At 40.0% G+C, this 24,660-nt stretch overlaps 1 protein-coding gene across 3 annotated transcripts in view; it reads left to right on the top strand.

The window, feature by feature from the left end:
• SNTG1 (syntrophin gamma 1) overlaps positions 1-24,660 on the top strand; it is an 814,219-nt gene that overhangs the window by 773,436 nt on the left and 16,123 nt on the right. For all 3 annotated transcript variants that reach the window (XM_074944402.1, XM_074944401.1, XM_074944403.1), the window contains one exon: positions 15,899-16,009. In XM_074944402.1, the coding sequence (XP_074800503.1) occupies positions 15,899-16,009 (111 nt within the window). The remainder of the gene's footprint in view (positions 1-15,898; positions 16,010-24,660) is intronic.

The raw sequence follows: 24,660 nt of genomic DNA, 5'->3' as shown, positions 1-24,660 counted from the left end.
GGTGTCACCCCAGCAACTCCCACTGGCTATGGTTCTCGGCCAGTGAGAGCTGCACTGTTGGCGCTGGCACGCCGGGCAGGGGCAGAGCACGGAGCCTCCTGGCCCCCCAGCTAAGAGCCAGACATGGCAGCCACTTCTGGGAGCAACACGGAGCCAGCATAGGCAAGGAGCCTGCCTTAGCCCTGCTGTTCTACAACCAGACTTTTAGCAGCCTGGTCAGCAATGCTGACCAGAGCTGCCAGGGTCCCTTTTCGACCAGGCGTTCAAGTTAAAAACCAGACTCCTGGCAACCCTATTTATAAATGATTAACTTCAAAATTGCTTAAATATTCAGATGGGTTTCACTTATAATTTATAGTTAACTTTTTTCAGGTTTATTTTCCTAATGAAAAGCGTGTCCCATCAGAGATGAGTGGATTCAGAGTTCAGCTCATCGCCCTCAGTTTCATACCCATGTTACAAAAGGGAACAAAATAGATTTTTTTCCATTCTAAAGTGACTAACACACCAACCCTATTCTCTATGAATTACAAAGTCCATGTTTACCTGACCTGTTTCCCATAATCTCCAAAACACCATCTCCAAGACAGAGCAGAAGACCTTTTCAACAATGCAATATTACTGACATATAATTTTACAGAGCATCAGATTCCATTTTGTTTAAAGTAATGTAAAGTGTCTTTGCCTTTTCCTAAGTTTAAATATGATAAAGGTCAGCAGTATATCCCTAAGACCTAAAGCTTCATTCTTAGACTCCTTGGACTCTATCCTGAGCTGTGGTTGAATTATGTTCAGCATAGTTTGGGGGTTGGGTGGGGGTGGAAGAGTATTTATGCTCATACTCTTTGGTTATCTGGGAGTCAGTGCAGGCCCTGACTTAAGTTACAGCAGAGTCATCGCCACTCTAGCTTACACCCAACTGTTCACATCCCCAAGGGACTGGCAGAAGAGCATAGGAATGCCCTGGTCATACCCCCTGTACTGGAGTTCAGGAAGTGGGGTGTTATAGGACCCATACCAGTGGCTCTTCACTCCTAAGGATTCCCCTATTCTGAAGTTGGTTGGTGCTGACTTAAGAGCAGTTTGGCAACATGGGCAAAGCAGACAGAGTACAGGGGAGGAACTGACCCCTATGTTCTCATTAGTAAATTTGTTAGGTACTCAGATACCAAAGTAATGGGCACAAAAACTAATATTGTATGTGTGTTTACACCTATCACCTTGGTATGCGACCATATCACTGCTGCACAATATACATTGCATTGTGTGTGTGTGTGTGTATACATATGTGCACACACACACATACACACACACACATATATCATATTCCCCTTATCCCATCATCTGGATTTGGGTCATCATGTAAGTATCTGCCACCTTCATCTGTCCGAAGCGGCACTAAGGTCCACTTGCTTACCATCTTCTTTGATGCAATCCATCCATCACTTCCACAGCTTTACCTGGATATCTGTTTCCTACGGACTCTCTCCTGCCATGCTGTCTTGACCAGGTCCTCTTCATTTATCCTCTGTATGTGGCTGAACCAGTGAAGTGGTGCATCTTGGATTTTGTCAGCCACATCACGTACTTTGACTTCATTAATTTAAAAATCAGTCTCTTCATGTAACTCTTTTAATAGAGCAAAGACATCTTGTCTCAAACACCTGTAGGCATTGAACCTGTCTCTTTAGGACCCATGCTTCTGCACCATTGAGCATTGCAGGGTGTCTTATTGTTCTGTACATCTGGGCTTTCAGCCTTGGTGGCATACATAAGACTTGAATGTTACTCCACACACTTCCAGCACTCCCCCGCCCTGGATTGTGTTTCACATTCAAGCTTGCTGTCTTCCATTACTCCAGCTGCCAAGGTACTTGATTGGCCAGTATGGTCTAGTCTCACTCCATAAATCTCTGTCCAGTTTCCCCATGGCACTGCTGCTGACCCACATGACCTCAGTCTTAGACATGTTCATTTTCATCCTTTGCCAGTTTAGTTGGTCATACCACCAGTTTACTGTTTCCCCATAGGCTACTTTTGAGGATGCTTTTATTGCTATGTCATCTGCATATAGTAGTTTCTCATTTTTCCATTGGGATCTTCCTGCTGACATGGTCCATCAACATGATAAACAGTGGCAGGGCAAGGGCTGACCCATGATGAGGTCTGAATTTCACTTCAAAAGGGCATGTCATTCCAAAACATGTTCAGATCACTGTTTCACATGATCTATCAAGTGTATTCACCATATTTATTAAATCCTCACACATATTTCCTCAGCACTGGTTTGAGCATCCTTTTCTCCTCTGTATTGTATGCCTTTTCTAGGTCTATCAAAGTTCAGAAGCTAGCCTGTTGATACTCTAGCCACTTCTTTATCACTTCCTGAATTACAAACATAGCATCTGTGGTTCCTCATAATTTCCTAAAGCCGAACTCTTCTTAGAGGACGGGCTACACTAGTCTCCTATTCCTCATATCCCAGATGTGCTCCACTATCTTCATCCCATGCAACAGTAACTTTATCTCTCAGTGGATACTTCCTTTCTTATGTATTGGAAGCAAGATAGGTGTGCGCCAATCTTGTAGAATTCTCTTGTCTGAACATACAGTTTTAACTATTCTGCTGATCCATTTTGTGCTTCTCTTGCCCAAGACTTTCACCAGGTCTGCTGTCACTTCTTTGGGTCCTATTTCCCTACTGTTCTTCATTACCTGGACTGCATTTCTCTTCTGCTCCTCTTGTATATCAGACTCAGACACAACATTAAGATCACATGTTAGCAACTCCACCCAAAAGGGAGTTGCATCATTCAAGAGACTCTCAAAGTATTGTTTCCTCTTCTCCTTCACATGTTTGGGTGTTACTATAAGTTTCCTCTGGTCATCATTTACAAATGGTGTTGCAGTACCATCCTCCTTTGTGGAGCCTTTTAGTCTATTTAATGTTAATTATACTGCAGTGGGTTCAGTTCTAGCGGCTACACTCTAAAGTTCAACAGTTTGTTCTGGATCTGAAGTCCATAGGAAGACATGAAACCATAGGCAAATAACATACAATTACAAGGACATCTATCTTTTTAGCAGTTTTATTAAGATTACAAAAAAAGTTATAAATGACACAGCATATACAATTCCTAAAGATAAGTACCATGTACCAGTTATACCTACAGACATACTCTCATCCTCCTAGATGGTATTAGAGGCTCTCTAATGGATTGATCATCAATATGGGAGTGGTTCCTGCTGGAGTTTCCCATAGGAAGCTCAATTTTCCTACTCTGGGCACCCTTTTTATCCTGTGATTCTGTCTATACCTACATTCTGCGCATGTACATGAAAGTGTCAACCCTCTATTTCTTATTGGTCTGTGTCCCCTACAAACACAAGGGACCCCACATTCTATAGGCTGTGTAGGTTCTCATTAACATTGACATACCATTTTTATTTTGTGGTTAAGGCATATGTTGGAGACAATATTTTCTGTTGCAGCATTTTATCATTTAAATTTAATCTTCCCAACTATACTTTCACAATATTACCAGTTGGTACCTCTTTTCCCATAATCTTTTGGGTTATTTCTCAGTCATTGATTTATGCCATCATTTCTTGTCTCCAAGGCCCAAAAAAGCTAATCTAAAGGCTTGCAGCCTACCTCAGCCTACAGGTTCTTGTGTTTCAGCTTGTCTTACTCATGTCTAATACTTGATTCCTCTAAATACTGATCAATCTTATACTTTTATAATCCTACAAATTAACTCTAATAACATACAATGAATATATGTAATATAACATATTGATTGATCATAACATCACACAATAAATGGGAATTAAACTAAAATAATTGACTACAGTCCCTTTGTGTCTACTTTTGCAATGCTATAGATCTTTTTGTCAGCCAGCTGTGGGTAGTTCACAAGCTCAGCTCTCTTTAGTCTTCTTTACCGTCCACTTGATGCTTTGATTTTTTTTGTATTTGCTTTCATTTGCACTCAATTGATTTATTTCTTTTACATGCAATTTTATTGTTTTAAATTCCTACCTGCACTTCACAGGTCTACTACCACTCCTTTCTCTCTCTGGGTTTTCCCCATCTGCATTGTCCACAAGCCTCTGCTGATGCCACAATCCATGTTCTTTTGGGGTAGTTCCCTCCTTTTCAGTTGATGGTTATTCTTCCATAAGATATACCAAACCAGTAACAAAAGTAAATTTCTGTCTCACCACACTGGCTAACAAAAAGTCAGAAATGCAGCCTCCTTGGGTATTCCAGGCCTGGATTCAACACCCAGACACTAGACTTAATGATGAGGGGTTATTTAAAACCAGTTTCATCAAACAAAGGGTTCTTCTGTTCCCAAAGGACCAGCCACATACCCAGGTCAATATATAACTTAGATCTTACCGAATAATTGCCAATCCTTTAGCATGTTGGGAACTGCGGGCAGCCATGCAAATGCAAATAAACTGTCTGGCAGCCCGCCAGTGGATAACCCTGACGGGCTGCATGCAGCCTGCGAGCCGCAGGTTGCCCACTGCTGAGTTAGAGCATCCACAGGAAGGTTCATCAGGTAGGGATAAAAAACTGATCACCATATTTGGGGTCAGGAAGGAATTTTTCCCCAGGTCAGATTGGCAGAGATCCTGGGGGGTTTTCACCTGCCTCTGCAGCAGGAGCATGGGTCACTTGCAGATTTAAATTAGGGTAAATGGCAGAGTCTCTGTAACTTGAAGTCTTCAAATCATGATTTGAGGACTTCAGTAATTCAGCTAGAGGTTAGGGATCTATTACAGGAGTGGGTGGGTGAGGTTCTGTGGCCTGCAATGTGCAGGAGGTCAGACTAGAAGGTCATGACCTCAAAGTCTATGAGTCTATGTCATGTCTGTTTCCTGGTGCTTATCCTGTACTGCTTCCGCAAACTTCTCTGCTGCATTTCCCCTTAACTTCCCATACTTTAATCTTGTGTCTTTCCCTTCTTGTCCGAGGCTTTATTTGCAATCTTTATTGTGAAAAACTTGTGCTACCATCTAACTAGGTATCACTTTGCAGTCCATAACTTGATTCCACTGAAATTTCCTCAGGAATAACATATCAATCTAGCTTTGGTATGCACCACTGATGACCAAATGACTCTTTCTTTTGGAACCATGTATTGGCTACCATCCATTGATTGGTAATACACGTGTCTAGAGAGTCCAGAGAGAGAGAGAGAGTCCAGAGAAGAGTGACAAAAATGATTAAAGGTACTATAAAACATGACTTGTGAGGGAATCTTGAAAAAAATTGGGTTTGTTTAGTCTGGAAAAGAGAAGAATGAGAGGGGTCATGATAACAGTTTTCAAGTATATAAAAGGTTGTTACAGGGAGGAGGAAGAAAAATTGTTTTTCTTAACCTCTGAGGATAGGAGAAGAAGCAACGGGCTTAAATTGCAGCAAGGGAGGTTTAGGTTGGACATTAGGAAAAATTTACTAACTGTCAGGGTAGTTAAGCACTGGAATACATTTCCTAGGGAGGTTGTGGAGTCTCCATCATTGGAGATTTTTAAGCGCAGATTGAACAAACACCTGTCAGGAATGGTCTAGATAATATTTAGTCTTGCCACGAGTGCAGAGGACTGAACTAGATGACTTCTCGAAGTCTAGTACAATGATTCTATATCTAGTAACACTTTCCCTTTTCATTCATTGTGCCTAGACTGATATTTCCTAAGCACATTACATACTCCCTTTGGTTTTTGCCTCTCTGTGCACTCATATCTCCACATACCAGTATCAGCTCTTCTGGTGTTGCTGTGTCCGCTAGTGTCTGTTAGCATTGTTGGAAACTTTCTCTTCTTCATTGCCTCCTTGTTGAGGCGCATACCCTGATATCACAAACAGAGCACATTTTTTAACTTGGACTCTTTCAGCTCTCAGCCTGTCATTTACTCTAAAAATTTCAATCACCATCTTCCTCATCTGCTCCTCTTACTACCACCCATTGCATTACACCCATTTTTCACCTGTGTGGAAGAGTTCACAATCTAAGCTCAAATCCTTCACTGTGTTCTCCATCCACCATGTTTCCTGTAGGCACAGAACATCAATACCTCTCCTTATATCATATCAACTACTTCTACCCCTTGACTAGCCAAACGGGATATATTCAGTGTTGGTCCTTTTATAATATGGGGTTTATATGGCTGTGCAGGTCACTGCTTTTCATCTGACTTTTCATCCTGGACTCTAGAGGACAGCTTTGATGCTGGCTACCAGATATCCTGTTGGCCTCGGACTGCCAGGCTGGAGGGAGGCAAACTTTTGGCATAGGTCTGAGACACCCTCCCACCAGCCCCTGGCGGAGAAGCATATAGGCCAGTGTCACCTCTCTTTATATCTACTACTGACCTTTGATAACTTGATAACTTGCCAAAAATACAAAACCGCACCAACATAGTCACTTGTGCTAAAAAAACTACATTGTATGGCTGGCATCCTTGGTATACACGGGAGTCAGAGGGTCTTTCCCCAATTGAACTAAGTTCTAGCCACTCTCTTCCCACGTTGTTACTGTAGACCTGGTGGACTGCTAACAGGTGGAAATGGGGTGTGTGGATGTGTATGCAGAGCATTATACATCTAATTGTATATCTGTTCATTTGTGTGTGTTTATTTGCACACATTCACATACAAAAGAATATGTTATACACATACATGTGTGCATATACACATTTACAGTTACTCATATACATGTGTGCATGTTATGTATATAATGCAATATATCTTCCTGTGCAAAGGTGCTGTGTTTGCACTCTAGAGCATTTACTGCTCTTTACAATGGCCGTAGAAAATGTCCATTTATCAGAAGAAGAATTCATTCCTGTAGAAAATGATAATAAATTGTAAATGCTGTTGATTATACAATGCTGCTGGAACAAAGTAAGAAAAGGCTCCATAATGGCCCATTAGGTGTATATCAACAAAACACATTGTGGTGGTCATCTGTTATTTTACAAACACATTGCTTCATCAAAAGAGAATACATTATGAGTAATAAGTAGCATGGAAAATACTTTTATGTTTTTTATGCCAAATGGATACTTAGCCACATAGTACAAGACTTCTGTTGTTCCTGAAATAATAAACTCTGTCTATGTTAAGGTTACTCATGATGACACATACAAAAGAAGCCTACCATTTCTTTCACTTGTACTGACTTAATGTGCACTCTGGATATCCAAATGAATTGATCCAGTACGTATTAAAGTTCTCCTCATCACCAATATGACAATTACTATTAACAGCACAGATACCAAACAGGAACTTCACTTGGTTCACGGATGGGAAATTTAAAATATCAATTCTGTGTAACAATAATAATTTATTATGTGGCTAAATCATTAAAGTTGAATAGTGGTGGCTACAACTCTAGTTCAAAGAACCAGGCACTGTTGGTGTAGCCATATAGTCCAGCAAATAAACAAAAGGCAAGATCTTGTAATTCATCACTCAGCACTAAGAAAATAGACTGTACTCTGTAAACAGTGCATAGGATATTAGAGTTTGCCAAGATTGGTTATTTTATTAGTAGGGATTTTTCCTCTCTCTGTTCCTTTGTCCCCCTTTGTTTTTCACTCTCCATGTCCTCTTCTGGTTTTCCCATTGTACTTATAGAGCCCTACCTGTTGACAAAGGAAATTGACTCAGATCATAATTATTTACAGTAAAGCATTCCTGTGAGATTGGTAGCAGTGTGAAATTGAGTAGGAACCAAATTTTGATCCTAGTCAGTTCCAGACTACTGCTAGTAATATGGATAGAGTGTCACTTCACAGGAATGCAATCTCTCAATTCCATATGGGAAGAAGCAATGTGTTGCCAAATTAATGCGCATCCCAGGTGCCCAAGCTACCAATTACTTTTATCCTTGACAGGAAGGACCCACAGGACAGATGTATCTAGCACTGATTAGGTTTAAGTTGTAGCAGCACCACTTACGGTACTGAACAGACAAATAACATTAGCTTAAAAGGAATCTTAACTGCAACTGAGAAGAATTCTATATTTTATTTTGTCTTCAAAAGCTGTACAAAAGCATGATTTAATAATTCAAAGTACTGAATGAGACTAAATGTGATTAAAAAGTACAGCTAAGTCTTTTGAAGGTATATTGTATAAAACAAAAAATAGAACTGATTTATTGAGACTAATATTTAAAAATATAACGTCCAATTTTGCATCCTTAAATAATAAGCATGTTCTATAGCATTTGTACGCACAATCTGGAAATTAGTTGTCTAATCATTGTAAAATCCTGACATACACCTTTAATTGTTTCCATGTACAGAATTGGAGGCCAAATGAGGCCCATTGTCATTATGTGTTGCATTAATGAAAGGGAGTGTTGGAATTGCTGTTGTGGGTGTATTTTAGTTTATATGCCTACAGTAGAACGCTTCATAATATAGGGCCAAAATCTGAAGTGTGTACACCTATGATTCATTTCCAGAAATTTTGTTTACCCCTGGAAACTGGTATTTGCATTCTTCGATTAGGTAGTTACTTACTTCAGCACATGCCGTAACTATACCTGATTTACCTGTGCAAATACTACTTTACAGGCTCAGTTAGGGCACATTTTTTTTCAGATACAGCTCAGGATTCTTGTAAGGTCTAATGTGATAGAGAAGAGGGAGGACTGCTGTAATGAATATGAAGTTAGCCCTTTCTGAAAACTACTGGACAATTTAGAATTTTCTCTCACTCTCTAGCTCCCAGCCTGACTAAGCATAGCTTTTGCTTCCTTGCATCATTAGGGAGGACTTCTCTGAGTCCTCGCCTGGATCAAATAGTCATGGAAGAAGCTATTGATTACTTTACACTCTCATGTTGTATAATCTGGCTAGGAGTATGTTAAGTAAATGAAACACAAACAGACCTGATTATTCTGAGTTTTTTGGAGAATTCATATTTCTCTGGATTAAAAAAAAAAACCTGAATAGTCATGAAACCATGATGGATTACTTATTATTTTCTGATATTTCAGGCAGAACAAACTAGTTTTAACTGTACCATTGGAAGAATGTAGTACCTCCTCAGAAGCTCATATTTTGTAGTACAAGAATGTGAAATGACTGCAATAAGTAACAAAACGCAATATGACTCAGATATAACTGAGAACATTTTCTACGCATTGTTGAAAAACATGTCTTCTAGAATTAGAAAGAGAAAAGGAATGTAGCTTTCATCAATTTGTGTGATTGTGAGGAACCATGCCAAAATACCACAGAGGCTGGAGGCAGTAGCTTCCCTTGGTGCTTTGATACTGTACCTATAAAACAAATACACAACCAGTGAAAAGAGGTGGGTGAATTATAACAATGTTACACTGGCAGGACATAATAGGCAACACTGTTACAAAGAATATAAGGACACGCCACCAGAAAAGTAGATTTCATCATGAATCGGACCTCCCAAATATGCTAGGACAACCTGCTTCGATACAAGTTAAAAAAATGTCATTGCACATTCCTAGTGGTCACTTGCCACCACACACTAGAGCTTATATGGGGTATCAAACAATTACAACCTATACTTATGGGGACCACATCCTGAAGAAATGTTTCCTGAACCCCTCTTCTGAACTTCACACAATCCCCCAGGCTTGCCAAGCTCATCGTCAAAAGCAAGTTCCCCACAGACCAGGACACACCAACTCATGGTGGCACCAGACCCTGCCAAAACAACAGATGCAAAACCTGCACACATATCACCATTGCTGTGATGATCAATATCCCTTGCAACACACCTTTCAAGAATCATGGGTCCTACATATGCCTATCACAACATGTGATGTACATTATCTAGTGCATCAAATGCCCCAGCAACAACTACATGGGTGAAACCAGACAATCACTATGCTCTCAAATAAACTAATTGAAAAATGATAAAAGACAAACATACCCTATAACCCATAGACAAACCCTTTTCACAAAACAATTACCAATTGTCCTCAAAGGAAACCTGCACAGCACTTTCAAAAGACAAAACTGAGCACTTAAATTCATAACTCTGCTGGACACTAAAAACCATGGACTTAATGGAGACATTGGTTTCATTGCCCATTTAATCAACTTGCAACACCCTGCTGCCTATTCCATTGCCCGATGACTGCAGAAGTGTTTGTCAAGTTTTCCCACAGTGGCTCACGAGCGTGAGCACCAACCTCAGGGGAGACTGTTAAGAACGAGGGTAGAAACCCCAAATTTGTTGTGAGTTTCATACTTAGATTTCACCAACCAAGTATCAAGGGTAAACTCCTCAAGCACTATACCAGCCTTAACATGGAGTCACAGACAGTCCCCTAGGGTACTGTGAGCGATCTTGTCTCCCAGGTAAGCTTGCTTTTGTGATAGATGGTTCCTTATGCCAAGAATCACAACAATATTCAAGTTACTCCCAGTCCCAATGGATCAGTCACTTACCCTAGGTCAATTGCACCTTAGATCTCACACCAAAGACAATGTTTGTGTAATAAACTATCTAAAGGTTTATTAACTAGAAATATAAAATAAAAATTATTTACAAGGTTAAAGCATGTAAACATATGCACACACAAATAAGTTCCAATGTTAACTTTCAAAAAGTAATAGTATATAGTTAATCTATAATAAACAAGCTTTATATGTCCTTTACAGCTACCCCAGGCCAAGCACCGGGTGGGAGGGGGTTTGCTTATGCTTAGTAACCCTGGCCCCTGGGAGTCAAGCAGCATAAAAGAGTCAGTTTCTCCTTGTTATGGCTTTTTATTCCTTTCCTTCTTTGGCTTAAGTTGCAAATTCAGCTTTTGAGGGGAATTCACTTGCAGGGCTCCTTTTTGTGGGTAAGGGAGCAAACAATAGTCTCTTGTTCTCTGATGTTCCACAATAGCATAGCGGGCCTTCTTTTGGAAACTAGTATTTCACACTTGTTAATGCTTCTCTCCTGTCTTACAGTTAACAGGGCAAACACTTAAATATTATCTTATAACAAGGGATACAGATATTATAAGTGAGGTTAATGCATGCAACAACTTACAAGCATTTCATAAAGTCTAAACACAGTCTTATAATTCTAATTCCTATTTTAACAATATCAACACACAGATGAGCCAGACTTGCTCATATATTTGTCAGCAGTCAGCCTTGGCATGAGCTGGCACCCGGTCTGCCAGCGTCACAGTGTTAATTGCCCACTTTATTGTGAGTCATCTCCTACAATGCTCAAAATCTTGTCCCTTCCACCAACAGAATATAAGACACACAAATGCTAAATGGTAAATTATAATGAACTCTTTCTTAATTAAAGTGTTGGGGTGAAATCCTGTTCCAATTGAAATCAATGGCAAAATTCCTATCCTATAGGATTTCATGTTGGGGCATTTCCAAACTGCCAGAATGTATCACCATTTCAGGCTATGTCTTCTATCTAGTTTGCCAGGTGCCTGTTTTTTTTACTTGCTTGGATTATGTTCCAGTATTTATTGATGCTAAAGGTCTGAAATGATGCTATACCGTTAGTGATAAAGTTCTAGGGATATTCTTGGGATATTTGAATAATACATGGAAAAGGAGTTGCAGCATTTGTTTAATATGTTAAATCTAATATCAGATTTGTTTGTTCAGTGGAATTGTCTGCCATACTATACATTTCTATAAGAACTGGTTAACTTTGTCAGGTTTTCTGAACATCCAGAGTTTTGTGAATGTGGCCAGAACATTCATCTCAGAGTGGGAAGATATTTTACGTTTGGGTTGTTGATTACAGAAAAGTATTTAAAATACTTTGTCAAATCAAGTCTGTTAGAGTGCAACATGCTATACTGTTCCTAAAACGTGTACTTGCTTACGCTTATACAGTTTTTGTAGATTCATACAAAGGCATAGCCTTTTTTAATTTCTTGTTAAATAAAGGACCCCCCCCACCAGAACTGACCATAGAGCGCCTAGTAAAATAATACCCCAACTTGCTTGAGGTTTGTAGTCACTGCTATTGTACTTATAAGTAATAACAATAGAGTTGGGAATAATTTATACAACAGATTTAGCCCCTCTTTCTATTTGTGAACAGACTTCAATTTTTACAAATTTATTTGTTATTCAAAATTTGACTAATGGCTTATGCAGACATATTTCAGCCTATGTTTCACTCATGAACAATGGTTGAAGAAACTGTATACTTGATTTCCTATTTGATATGTGTCACATGGTCACCTAAGTCACATGGTATTGTTTGTTTCCTTACCAAATGACTTCTAAATCCAAAAAGAAAAGGAGTACTTGTGGCACCTTAGAGACTAACCAATTTATTTGAGCATAAGCTTTCGTGAGCTACAGCTCACTTCATCGGATGCATTCAGTGGAAAATACAGTGAGGAGATTTATATACATTTATATACATCTTAAGTGATCACTCTCCTTACAGTGTGTATGATAACACCCATTTTTCATGTTCTGGGTGTATATAAATCTCCCCACTGTATTTTCCACTGAATGCATCCGATGAAGTGAGCTGTAGCTCATGAAAGCTTATGCTCAAATAAATTGGTTAGTCTCTAAGGTGCCACAAGTACTCCTTTTCTTTTTGCGAATACAGACTAACACGGCTGCTACTCTGAAACCTTCTAAATCCAAAAAAGCTTTCAAGATGATCATGGGGCGCACTTTTGATGTGAATCCTCATTTAGAATTTGTACAAGTATTTATGTACCAATATATAGCCAGATGAATGTTCACATTTTCACAAACATTTTGCAAACATAACTTGCTTCATGTGAATGTCTGTGAAAAATGAATAAAATGTGAGAACAGCCATCAAAAGCAAATTGATTGCTTTGTGTTTGTGAATCCTTTTTTGCAATATTTGTGAAGATTCTATCCCTTACTACATAGGATGAGTAAGATATGATTGCCTCTATTCAATGGGTTTTTTGAACTTTCAGTTCTAGGAATTATATTAAAAATCCTGATAGAAGAACAAGTGAAATCTCATTCTGACCACATTGTCCAGCTATGCCAGAAGACAGGAGGCACTGGATGTGGTTTTAAATGGGCTGAAACTTTATTCTTAAATATGTGGAAGTACCCTGCAGATAAATTTGTACAATACAGGTGATTCCATATATACTTCCATATTCCAGGGGAGCGGCTGTCAGCCTTTCCCCTTTCCAGTCCTGGTTCCATACCTCCTGCTGCTGAGACCCCACCATCCCTTCTTGTATAAGGGTTAAGGGGAACTAGAAAACATGGGGTGGACTTCATCCCATACCAAGTATAGGAGCCCTGAACCCCCTTTCTCCTCCCCTTTAAAGGATGCCTCATTTAAATTCTTTACCAATTAATTTTATCTGATCACTATATCCATTCCATACAGAGTACCTGCACTAGACATCTGCCACAAACTTACATAATGTGTTGCATCATTGTAGCCTAACTCCCTTCCCCCATCCATACCCCACCAGGTCCACAACTCACTCTAGGGAAGGCAAGATGCCAACCTCGCCTCGACCAATGTGGCAGAGAGGGAAAATTCCTTCCCAAAGCCCCAAGAAAAGGGGCAACGAGTGTCATGTCTGTGGTGTATAATGACAAAAGCTGGTAATTTTACTATGCTGGTGGGTGTGAGGGTGGGTGCTGCTAGTCTGGTCTGGGTTAAATAGGACTTTCCTGGAACTGTCCTGAGTATAATCCCGCCCTGTATCTGGTCAGCTGGGGAGGAAAGGGACAGCGTCCCTGTCCCCCGCCCCCGCAACCTATTCTAGCTGTACGGCTTTCTGTCTCTTTACCTGGAATCCAGCAATCCTCTCTGGGTGGGCAGAGGCCTTAAAGGGGGCAATGACCCCCTTCCTAGCAGCCTGCTGGACAAGCCCCATCCCTGCAGTTGAAAGGGGGAACTCACTTTCTCTATCCAGCTAGACCAAGGGCCCCATGGCTTAATGTGCTGTGAGAACATTCCGGCTACTAGAAGTCTTTTGTCCCTTCATTGCTATGGACCCTAGTACAGAAAAGTACGTAAGCAGATGCCTGACTTGAAGTATGACTACCCACATGCTTAAATCAAGTGTGTGTTTAAGTACTTTTCTGAATCAGGGTATGATTTGGTATGACCTGCATTCTCTGTTCAGATAAGTGCAAGCACTGGACTAGTAGGAGTGATGCAGGTAGAGAGCGAGGCAAATTGACAGAGCTGTGTTGGGAAGCTTCTGAATACCACAATGCTATTGATCCTTCACTTTCATTAACACCAATTTCACCCAATTTTTAAAGTTAAAAATGTCATTTTTAACAATTGCAAGGTAAAATTTTTGCTTAGCAATGTAAAGTCAATTTGAAATTAAACTGGTTACCTATTTATCCAGAAGTCTGTGCTGGCTGTTGCTCATTAGATATGTATACTATTGTTAGGGGAAGTAAGGCCCCCGCAAAAAGGAAAAAAAAAGTTTACAAAATTCTGAGCTATCAAAAGGTTAACATTTATTTCTGTAGCAATTGGCAGCAAACAATAAGGATCTAAACGAATATTGAGATAAAATTTTCACCACTTTTCTGTATTTCTCCCTACAGCATAGAGGCATTCTATTTAAGAAAATTATTCAGTTTGAGATTCTGATGGAAACAGTACAGTGCCAATGAAGGCAAAAGCAGAGGGAAAAAAGGAAGATGAATCTGATGCAGAAACTACTGTGAATGTACACAAATTTGGTAGATATGCAGATTTTTTAGTGCAGCAATGAGAAAGAATTCAGCCAATAGCAGCCAGTAGTAGTGTGAAGTCATATGTACAAGATACACAGTGATTGTTCCGTAATGTTCCGTAATAGTTTTGCTCATCATTTACATTTCACTAAGACACATTCTTGTCCATCTTACTTATACATGAAATGTGAAATTGACTGTAGGCTGCATATTGATTCCAGGCTGATGGGTGTGATGCTCTGTAACATTACTAGTTACTGAAATGCAACAGACTTTAGGAACAATATTCCTATATATTCTTCAGGAAGGTACTGCATCATACCAAGAAGATACATTTCTATTTATTTGTAACATTGAATATTTACTGCTTTTCTGTTTAGTTGATAACCTTATTACAAAATTCATAGTGGAGTGGGAAACTTTGTCATATATTGTCATCTTTTAATATTTGGATCTGCTAACACATTAAAGGTTCAATCCTATAAGGGGCTGAGCATTTTGGTCCCAGTTCAGCAAGGCACTTCAACACATGGTTAATGTTCAGCAAGTTATCAAACACATTGACTCTTAACTACTTACGTGCTTAAACTGAAGCATGTGCATTAAGTGCTCATTTGGACCAAAGACAATCACTTTCCTTGAGTAAGTGCTAACTGTACAGTGTCATTTTTATCTCTATTGTTTTGTTTATTTTTACTTTTACAAACATTTACAAAATGCTTTATTTTGTAGTTCATATAAATACAGACTCACATACATGACTGGATACCTTCTTCTATGGAAATAAGTAAATCAATAAACAAAACAAAACAAAATAAAATAAAGTAATTCCATGACAAGTTAGCACTTAAGAGATGGAGTCTGACTTATCCTCAAGGGAAAAGGCTTTTATTTTTTGACATCACAGTGAATTAAGTGACCCTTTCTTCATTAACTAGGGTTGAATAAAGCTAAAGGGGTTTCAAAGAACATTTCACAAATGCAGTCTGACTGATCTGAATCAGACACTGCCAAAGTATAATACATCCGTATAATCAAAGGGACTTCAGGCTAGATGGCGCTACATTGGTTTAATTATGTACCATAGGCAGGTTAAAAAACTACCTAGGAAGAAGATCCTCTGTTTCTAATACACTTCTGTAAGTTAACTGTGTTGACCTTTCTGTGTATGTTTTGTTTCCTTTAGGCTGTGCTTTGGAGGTACAAGTTTTCCCAGCTTAAAGGGTCTTCAGATGATGGCAAGAGCAAAATTAAATTTTTGTTTCAAAATCCAGATACTAAGCAGATTGAAGCAAAGGTAAAAAAAAACATTGTGTTATAAAGCCAGAAGTATATTAAAACTGGTTGACAACAGAACAACCAGGGAATGAGAGAATTAAGTTCAGTCTAATTTACTGATGCTGAGAGGATGTTCAGATTAATGTGATATGTGAAATAAGTGAAAACACAGTATATACTAAGCAGGGGTGTGTGAATAGGTGCACAGTGCAATTGGTTAGTTAGGAATTTTAGTATGTTAAAAGAGGGGGTTTTACTCTTTTATTTAAATTAAATCAATATGTATGTTTTGTGCATGATAGTCAGCTTACTTTTTTATCACAGAAAGAGAGAAAGCCAAGACCCATGTCTCGTCATCTTGAACTGGTGTGTTCCCTACGTTACCGTATCTTCATGCTACTCTCCATGAGCAGCAGCAATAATGTGTATTATGTTCCAAAGTACATGTGGACCAAAGTACATGTGAACTTTCTCGGAGTGAAAGATATAGGGTGGCTTCTAATCGCCATATAAAAGCTTGTCATTACAGTTCTGGTTCCATGTCAGATTCAAAATTCAGAGACGTTTGCTTTCCAGTTCTGGTTTTGATTCAAAGAAAATGCATGGAAATAGTAATACCTGTGAGACTTCTGCATAGGTTGGTGGATGCCTTGTGAGAATAAATGATAACACAAGATTTCTACCATCCCAAATAGTCTAACCCTTGTAGGATGAGCTGATCTCACAAGAATTCTATTAGTTAGAATTGCCTTTGAATCTGAAACCTAACTGTGATTTGAATGAGAATCTCCAAACCTAATGTATATCTAATTGTATCCAAACAGCACATAATTAAACTTCTCTAGGCAGACACGATGCTGCAGTGCGGCACCACTAAAGCCAATGGAGTTTCATCCTGCTATGCTGGAGGTGAATTGGCAAAATGAGTTTAAATAAGAATAGTACTGTGAATAATAATAAGAGATCTGAAAGGAAACAAAAAAAATTTAAATTACTGTATCAAAGAATTATGACATGATAAATTATGTTAGGAAAAAGACACTGTTTGGGATAGTTGTGAAATTCAAGAAAAAAACCTTGAGGTACAGTAGTCACAGTAAAAATCTAATCTTTTTCCCTATACTTTTCTTTCTTTTAGTAATGTGTATATTACATGATTATTGATACTATGAGTTACACCTATCTGTTCAATACCAAATCTTGTCCTCAGTTGGTCCGTGAAAGCTCCCAGTGAAATCATCAACAGTGAAGGGTGTCAGAATTCGTCCCTGAGTACATTAGGGTTTTAATGTATTTTAAAGGGAGACATTTTCCTAATTATTATTTCCTTCAAATAATGTAGTAATAGGTAGAATTTGTTCTCTTAGCTAATAGGAAAGCACAGCCCACCAACCCAATGCCATATGGTATTTTTCCTTTCAGCAAATAATTAGGAACTTTTATCATACTTCTAAGTAGCTACAGTGGAAAATTAACCACTTACTTTTTGTTCTTATCTGTCTCTTACTGCTGTTCTAGTACCATAGGCTCTTCTTTTACAACTACTTAAATTAATGATGCAGTATTTCTTCAGGAATTTCTAGGAATGCAAAGATGGTTCTTGCTTTTAGATGAACTAAAAATAACCATGTTATGGATAAAATTTAACAAAATATTTATTACAAAATGTGCATTTTGAAGGAATACCACAGTTGGGCACTGAATATTTCTGTATGCCTACATTAAGATCATAGGGCCAGCTTTTTAAAGGCAACTATATCCCCCTGAAATCAGTGGTGCCTAAATACCTTTAAAAACTGGCCCATAATGCTTACCTACCTTTGTTATGGCCTCACAAAAATGCTATATGAGTGCTAAGTATTCCCAAAAGCTAGATTCTGCCATTCTTACACATATTGATATGGCTTCTCCTCCAAGTGACTCAAGCCAATGTTTGTGGCTCAAACATTCTCCCTGCTGCTTGCTACTTGGAGTGCTTTCTTCCTTGTCCTCAAGTGAGTCCTGGCTTTTTTTTGTGTGTGTGTGGTGCCTCCACCCAAGACAACTCATCACTGTGCACAGGACACAAAAGGTCCTCTCCTGTCTCCCTGTTCTGGTGTCTGGTCTCAGCTGGCTCTTGGTAGCAGTGGTGGGTTGGATCTCCGCCACTCTGGATGCTGGTCTCTGAAGGGCTGGAACTGCCTGACCCATGCTCAGCAGTTCAAAGACTCCCTTTGTGGGGAAAGGCAGTTAATCAGAGACTCCCTGGGCTGTTCTGTCTCACTCAGCTCCCAAACACAAAGATGAAGCAAAAAACTAGTCAGGCTGTCCCCTCCCACTGAGGTTCTGAGCCACTCCGGCTCATCATTGGCCCAGCAAACTGCTTGTCCATATTGTGCAATGCAGAAGTCTCGCTATTGGCTTCAGCAGGAGTTTCTAGTCCATTCTTCCCTAACCCCTGACTCTAAGCATACTGGGATATCAGAGAGCTCTGGTAGCCATTATTGTGTTTTTCATCGAGTAGGAAACCTAGAGGTTCAGTCCATAGTTCCAGGAGCTGGGAAACTCCAAGTGGAGTTTACACTGAACGGTGCGTTTCTCTGCAATAAGTTCCACTGAAATCAGTGGGACTTCTCACAGTGTAAGACGTTACTCATTTGAATGAGGGTGACAGAATCCAGCCCTAATTTATTATCATCATCATTATATGTTATTAAATCCCTTGTTGCTTCATAATGTTTTCACTTTATCATGTCTGCACATTCTCAATACAGCAAAATGGAAGAAAATGTCTGCTAGTTTTATTGTATTTATTTTCTCCTAATGATCAAAGCATAACACAGATCATAGCATGAAGTTTATATTAAAGAATAAATAACTATGCACTTTAAATTTTTGCAGTATAGCCTGATGTGTCCAGCAATTCTCCAATATTTTGGTGGACTATGTAGCACTATCACTGTTAGTGTTAGAAAAAGCTACAAAAACAATTTGCTGCCAGAAGATGTAGACCAGCACCCATTCATCAAAGTTAGCCTTTTTTTTTAACTGAATCATCCCGGAGTTTATATTCCTGCATGATAATGGAAAGCCCTTCAGTGACACTGATACCTAATATTTTTATAATGCTGCTAGACTGTGTTTTTTATAGTGTATTTCATGCCTGACTTAACAAAATGCAAAATAGCATGCTCTGACGTCATGCACATCACCGTGTGCTATAGATTTAGTTACAGCTTTAGCAGGTGTATTTCTTTTCACCTGGAAAAATCATTTAAAATACATTTTAACATTTACATTACTCTACACAAATATGCAAATATGGCTTACTTTTATTTAGTGTCTCTGTACTGTAGCTTTTTCTTGGCCAGTTTGTTAGTTGTTTCTTGATAGTTTGTTTCTTGATAGTCCTTAGCAATTTTACTCTGACTAATCAATCCATTAATAGGTCAAATACTGGAGTGTTCATGGAACCTTGCCTAGAAGAAACCACCTCCCCTTGATGGGCTGCAAGGCAAAGCCTAAGTGTCTCCTGATGAGAAAATCACTCAAGGGCAACATTAATCACAGATACCCTCCAGGGGCTCTGATTCCTAGTGGCTATTTCCCAGCTGTCACTTAGCTGGAGAGACTGCACAGATCCAAGCAGCCAAACAGGATTTTCCTGAATAAGAGCTACAAAATAGAGCTGTCAGCTTGGGAAATTATGAAGCACAGGATTCTCTTTACTTTCTCCATTCCCTGAGAATCAGGAGATGAAACGAGGAAGAGAAACAAGGGCAGAGCTTACTCCTCTCTCTAAATTACAAATTTGTGGGTGTGCATGCGCGGGTGGCTCCTTAGTGTCCCTCTTCTCCATTGCAAGAGCTTCCTGGGTGTTAATGCAGTTGCCGGGCTGCAGTAACCTCAAAAGGCACTGCATTTCTCAGTTTAATTCAGTTCTGTAAAGAAATGATGAACTAATACAATGGAGATAATTCTGATATTGTTTTCTGACAAAAACAAAGTATTTAAAATAATATAAGAGACTCTGTTTTATTAGAGGTATGTCCAAAAAACACAGTACCATTTGCCCTCCAAACTGAGACACTGACATTATGAGATTCTTTCCTCACCACACATCATTTCCATTTGAGGTTAGTAAGCAAAGAAACATAAAGATTTCATAAACTACCACTCTGTGTGCCCCGGTAGAATTAAATGGGATTGCACAGTTTGTAAATTAGAATAGATTTTGGACCTATATGATTCAGAGGTTTACTTTTAACACATACTGAGTAAATAATATGCACCTTACATTTGTGCACTGTAAAGTAAAAGCACAAATTTATAATGCTAGTACAAAACTTCACATCATTCAACATTCAGATGGGGAATATACCCATTGAAATGCCTGCCATACTGGTGGGGATAAAAAAAAGCTATACTATACTATAGACTATCTTGGGGTTTTTGTGTGTATTCTGTCATTTGCCTTTGTTGCCACTATTATCCAAGCCTAGATTTTTACAATTATACTTGTGAGTATAGTTAGCGGAGGAGATAATCTACAATTAATACCACTTCTTCTGCATAGTAGTACTATTACTGCATAGCAGTAATATAACTTGTAGGAAATTTTATTTTACCTTTGTTTTGTTTTAACACCAATATTGTAGATGTGCAAGTAAGAACACCTCAATGGCCCAAATTACTAATGGTGTACATGGTGGAAAGAGTTGCATCCAAACTTGCCAGTGATGAGTTTGACCCTCTTTTTCAACATCCCTGTTATAAAACTCTGTGACAGGGAAAAGGCCACTACCTAGGCCTGACCCTACTGGTTTAATGCCGCAGCCAATCATAGGTGCCAATTTTTCCTGGCACCTGTGGGTGCTGAGCCTCCCCCCAGCCCTGCCCCGACTCCACCCCTGCCCTCTCTCGCCCCTGCCCCGTCCCCATTCGAACCCCTTCCCCAAAGTCCCCGCCCCAACTCCATCCCTCCCTGCCCCTATTGGACCCCTTCCCCAAATTCCCGCCCCGGCCCCGCCTCTTCCCCGAGCGCGCCGTGTTCCCCTTCCTCCCCCCTCCCTCCGAGCGTTTGCCGTGTGAAACAGCTGTCTCGCAGCACAAGCAGTGGAAGCCAGGGGGAAAAGTGGAGACGCAGAGAGCTCAGGGGAGGAGGCAGAGGCAGAGATGGAGCGGAGGCAGAGGCGAGCTGGGGCGGGAGCTGCCGGTGGGTGCAGAGCACCCACCAATTTTTCCCTCTGAGTGCTCCAGCCTCGGAGTACCCACAGAGTCAGCGCCTATGCAGCCAATTACTTCTGACCTATTAGCGGGAGCAGTGGAAACATAAAGGGCTGTCTAGGAGGTAGCAGGGAGGGGTCCAGCTGCAGCTATGCCCACAGGTCTGTATGATGAGACTCTTGGTTGTCATGCTGTCTTTGTTTTGCTACTGTTATTTTGTTTGGACTCCTTATAAGTCCTCATAAAGGTGGCCCTAGAAAGAAGGGACTGTGATAATTAGGGTCCAGATACCTTGGGAGAGAATAGGGAGCTTGAACACCAAAGAATAAGCAATTGAAGAATAAGTAAGTGGTTGTATACGATATTACTGTGCTATAAAAGTGTCTCAAATAAGGTATTTTATGAACGTTGGTGATGCACTGGTGATTAATATCATTGTGAAATATTATGTAATATCACTATATGAGGAATCATGCCTAGTCATTGATATTATGCTTTAAAGTCTGTGACCAAACAAATAGAGAAACAGGTTTTCTCCCAGACAGGAGTGAAGGTAGCTATCTACCTGTCTCCAATGTAAATTTAGCATTATGGAAGCAAAACAATGGAAGGCCCATTTACAGACAAATCTTCAGGGGGATGGGAAGTCAATAGGAAGGGAAGAACTGGGGGATCATCCTGACTCTGGCAACAAAACTATAAGTCTGGAATGGGGAACACAGCTGCTCAGATGGTAGGGGCAAGTAATACTAGTAATACTGAGAGCATAATGTAGTAAAATCGAATTCCATGAGCAAGTTATAGATAGAAAGAAAAGAGAGATGTCATTTGATTTGCAAAAATCTACAAATAATAATTCCAGTGGTGTCACCCTCTGTGGCATGGCAATGGGGACTCACTGCTCCCCCCAGGTCCTCCGCTTGGCAGAAATTTTGATAATACTATTTTGTCAGAAATGGATCAAGTTGGGTATCATTCAAAAGCTCTTTCTCCATGAACACAATGGTACCAAACATGACAAATGTGGAACAATCATATGAAAATTGTTTAAGAAACAAACAATTGTTTGTTTTAAAATGTTTGAGTTCTGGGGTTGTAAGAAAAAACTGAGAGAGAGGATTTGGATATTGTGTTGTGCCCACCAAAACCCCAGCAATTTTCATTTATCTTTTTTTAGGTTCTAGGACTTTGTCAAAACCAAGTGCACAGAATGGAACTGGTAACCTTTTAACAACCCAATATCCTTTCTGAAATTCCTCCAATATTTCCTTTCTACAGACTTTTCTACACCTCTTATGCCAGTGAATTACCAGTCAATCATTGCAGAATAGCTGGTTACACCTAAAGCAAAAAAGTATTTCTTAAAACCTTCCAGTGCTGTGAGGTTCAAATCCCAATTAGCAGTCCCGACAGATCTCCTGAAATGGTTATTCTATGTCCTGGGTGTCCACATCATTTTCAGATATGTCATGCCTCTCTTCAGCTGAAGCCATGCTCAAGGCCTTTCTTGCGGCTGGTCTATATCACACTTTTGCACAATAACCAGCTGAGGTCAAGGCTAGTGAATGTAGAAAGATCTACTATAGTCTATTTGACTGCTGCTTCATTGAAAACTGGATTTCTTGGCTTCAGAATTTTCAGACCTTTGTGGGAAAGTAAGTGAGTCTTGAAGTCAGGAAGCTTCTTCAAGGAATAGTTTCTTGTTGGTCCAGACAGTACTTGAGGATCAGACTGGTCCCCTTTAGGATGCTCCTGATAGCTGACCATAACAGTAGCATGAAGGGTACCTTTGCCATCTGCTGTATCTTCTACGATATCTAAGTTAGCAGCAGCACTAAATGACAAGGTATACCATTGACAAGGTCTGGGGGAATGTACAACCCTTCATGCAGTGCCACGTAGTGAAGAACTTTTTTTGTAATTTCAGTCTCTAGGCAGAGTACTTCATCATCATAGTCAATGGAGAAGCCAATGCTGTGCATCAGCTGCATGAGGAATTTGCTTCAGGTTTTGGAATGAATTGTGAAACTAACAGCCACTTAGAGAGAAAGAAATTCCACGTACAGTGCACATTTGTTGTGTATGTGTCGGAAACCTGCCTTTCACTCAAGCACTCATACATGAGGCTTTGTGATAACATGGGATCCTTGTGCTCCCCGTCCTTTCCATCATACTTGCCTGTGCTGAGGTCACTGCAATCACCAGTACACCACTTAGAGAAGAAGTACATGTCCTTTTCAGGTTTGGCATTAGCTATGGAATCCTGAAACGCCCACATACTGCAGGACAAAATGCTTTTCCATAAAAATGTAACAGCTGCAAACAGTCTTCATACTACTGTTGACATCAGCATGTTCTGCTTTTGATGGTGACATATCTTTTTCAGTTTTTAAGGATATGTGCTATGATTGATTTCTGCAAATAGGATTGCTAAAAAGTATGTCTCTATCCCACAGTTCATCTTCAATAAGTGCTTTAAGAGCCTTTCTGTAGTGATTGGAGCATGGGCAGTCATACCTAATAGTTAGAGTCAGGTGTCTGGAACCAGAGTCAGGGTTAGGGCTGGGGTCAGAGTCAAGTGCCAAGCTGAAGGTCAAAGCCAGAGTCTGGTGTCAAGTCAGGAGTCAAAGCCAGAGTCAGTGGTACAGCGTAGGAGCAGGGGCTTGGAGTGAGGCAGGAAAGTAGAAACCAGGAACAGATTGGGGTCTGGAATAAGGAGGACAGGAACCAAGAACAGGCATGGCTCAGGAGTCAGGCAGGTAGGCAGGGTCTGTAGTAACAGCCAGCCAAGGATTCATTGCTTGGGCAACTTCCTGAGCCTCTTTCTGGTTTAAGTAGAGCATCCCAGCAAATTGGTGGAGCTGGACTTTCCCCGCCAGTCAGGAGCTTTGGGGCCAGGGAGCCTTTGCAAGCTAGAGCTTCACTGGCCCCCTATTGTACTAGTTCAGGTGAACTGCTCGAAGGCAGCTGTGGTCTGAGCCCGGCCTGGGTTTGAGGTCCATGATCCCTCACATTTTGTTCCTCTTCAATTCCATTCAAAGAAGCTATTTCTCTGTACTTAGCCTCTATATCAGCCAATGCCACCGCTTTCCCATCCATTAGCGCTGTGACTCCAGCTGAGTCACACAGTTTGCAGTAGTAAAATCAGTATTTGTTTCTGTTCCTTTTACCTTTTCATGCAAGGCATTACACACAGTCTTGATATAGCACTTGATGTGATATGCAGTGTCGTATGTGTGGGCATCTTTTGGGTCAATGCACCCACTTAATTTTACATTTCTTGCAACATTCTCATTAAGAGCGACTGCTTCCTACAGTTTCTCACCTGTCTTGAAACTGTGCTTAATTGATGTCATTGCGCTTCTGGCAGAAGAAGCAGGTGTTCCTCTTGAAACACATGCCATGGGACCTAGTATAAGGTGAAACTCGCCCACAGCTGACACTTGTCCTGGAATCTTCAACTTT

This window comes from Natator depressus, chromosome 2 (assembly GCF_965152275.1).
Source record: "Natator depressus isolate rNatDep1 chromosome 2, rNatDep2.hap1, whole genome shotgun sequence".
Lineage (NCBI taxonomy): Eukaryota > Metazoa > Chordata > Testudines > Cheloniidae > Natator > Natator depressus.
This window is presented reverse-complemented; position numbering and strand designations above follow the sequence as displayed.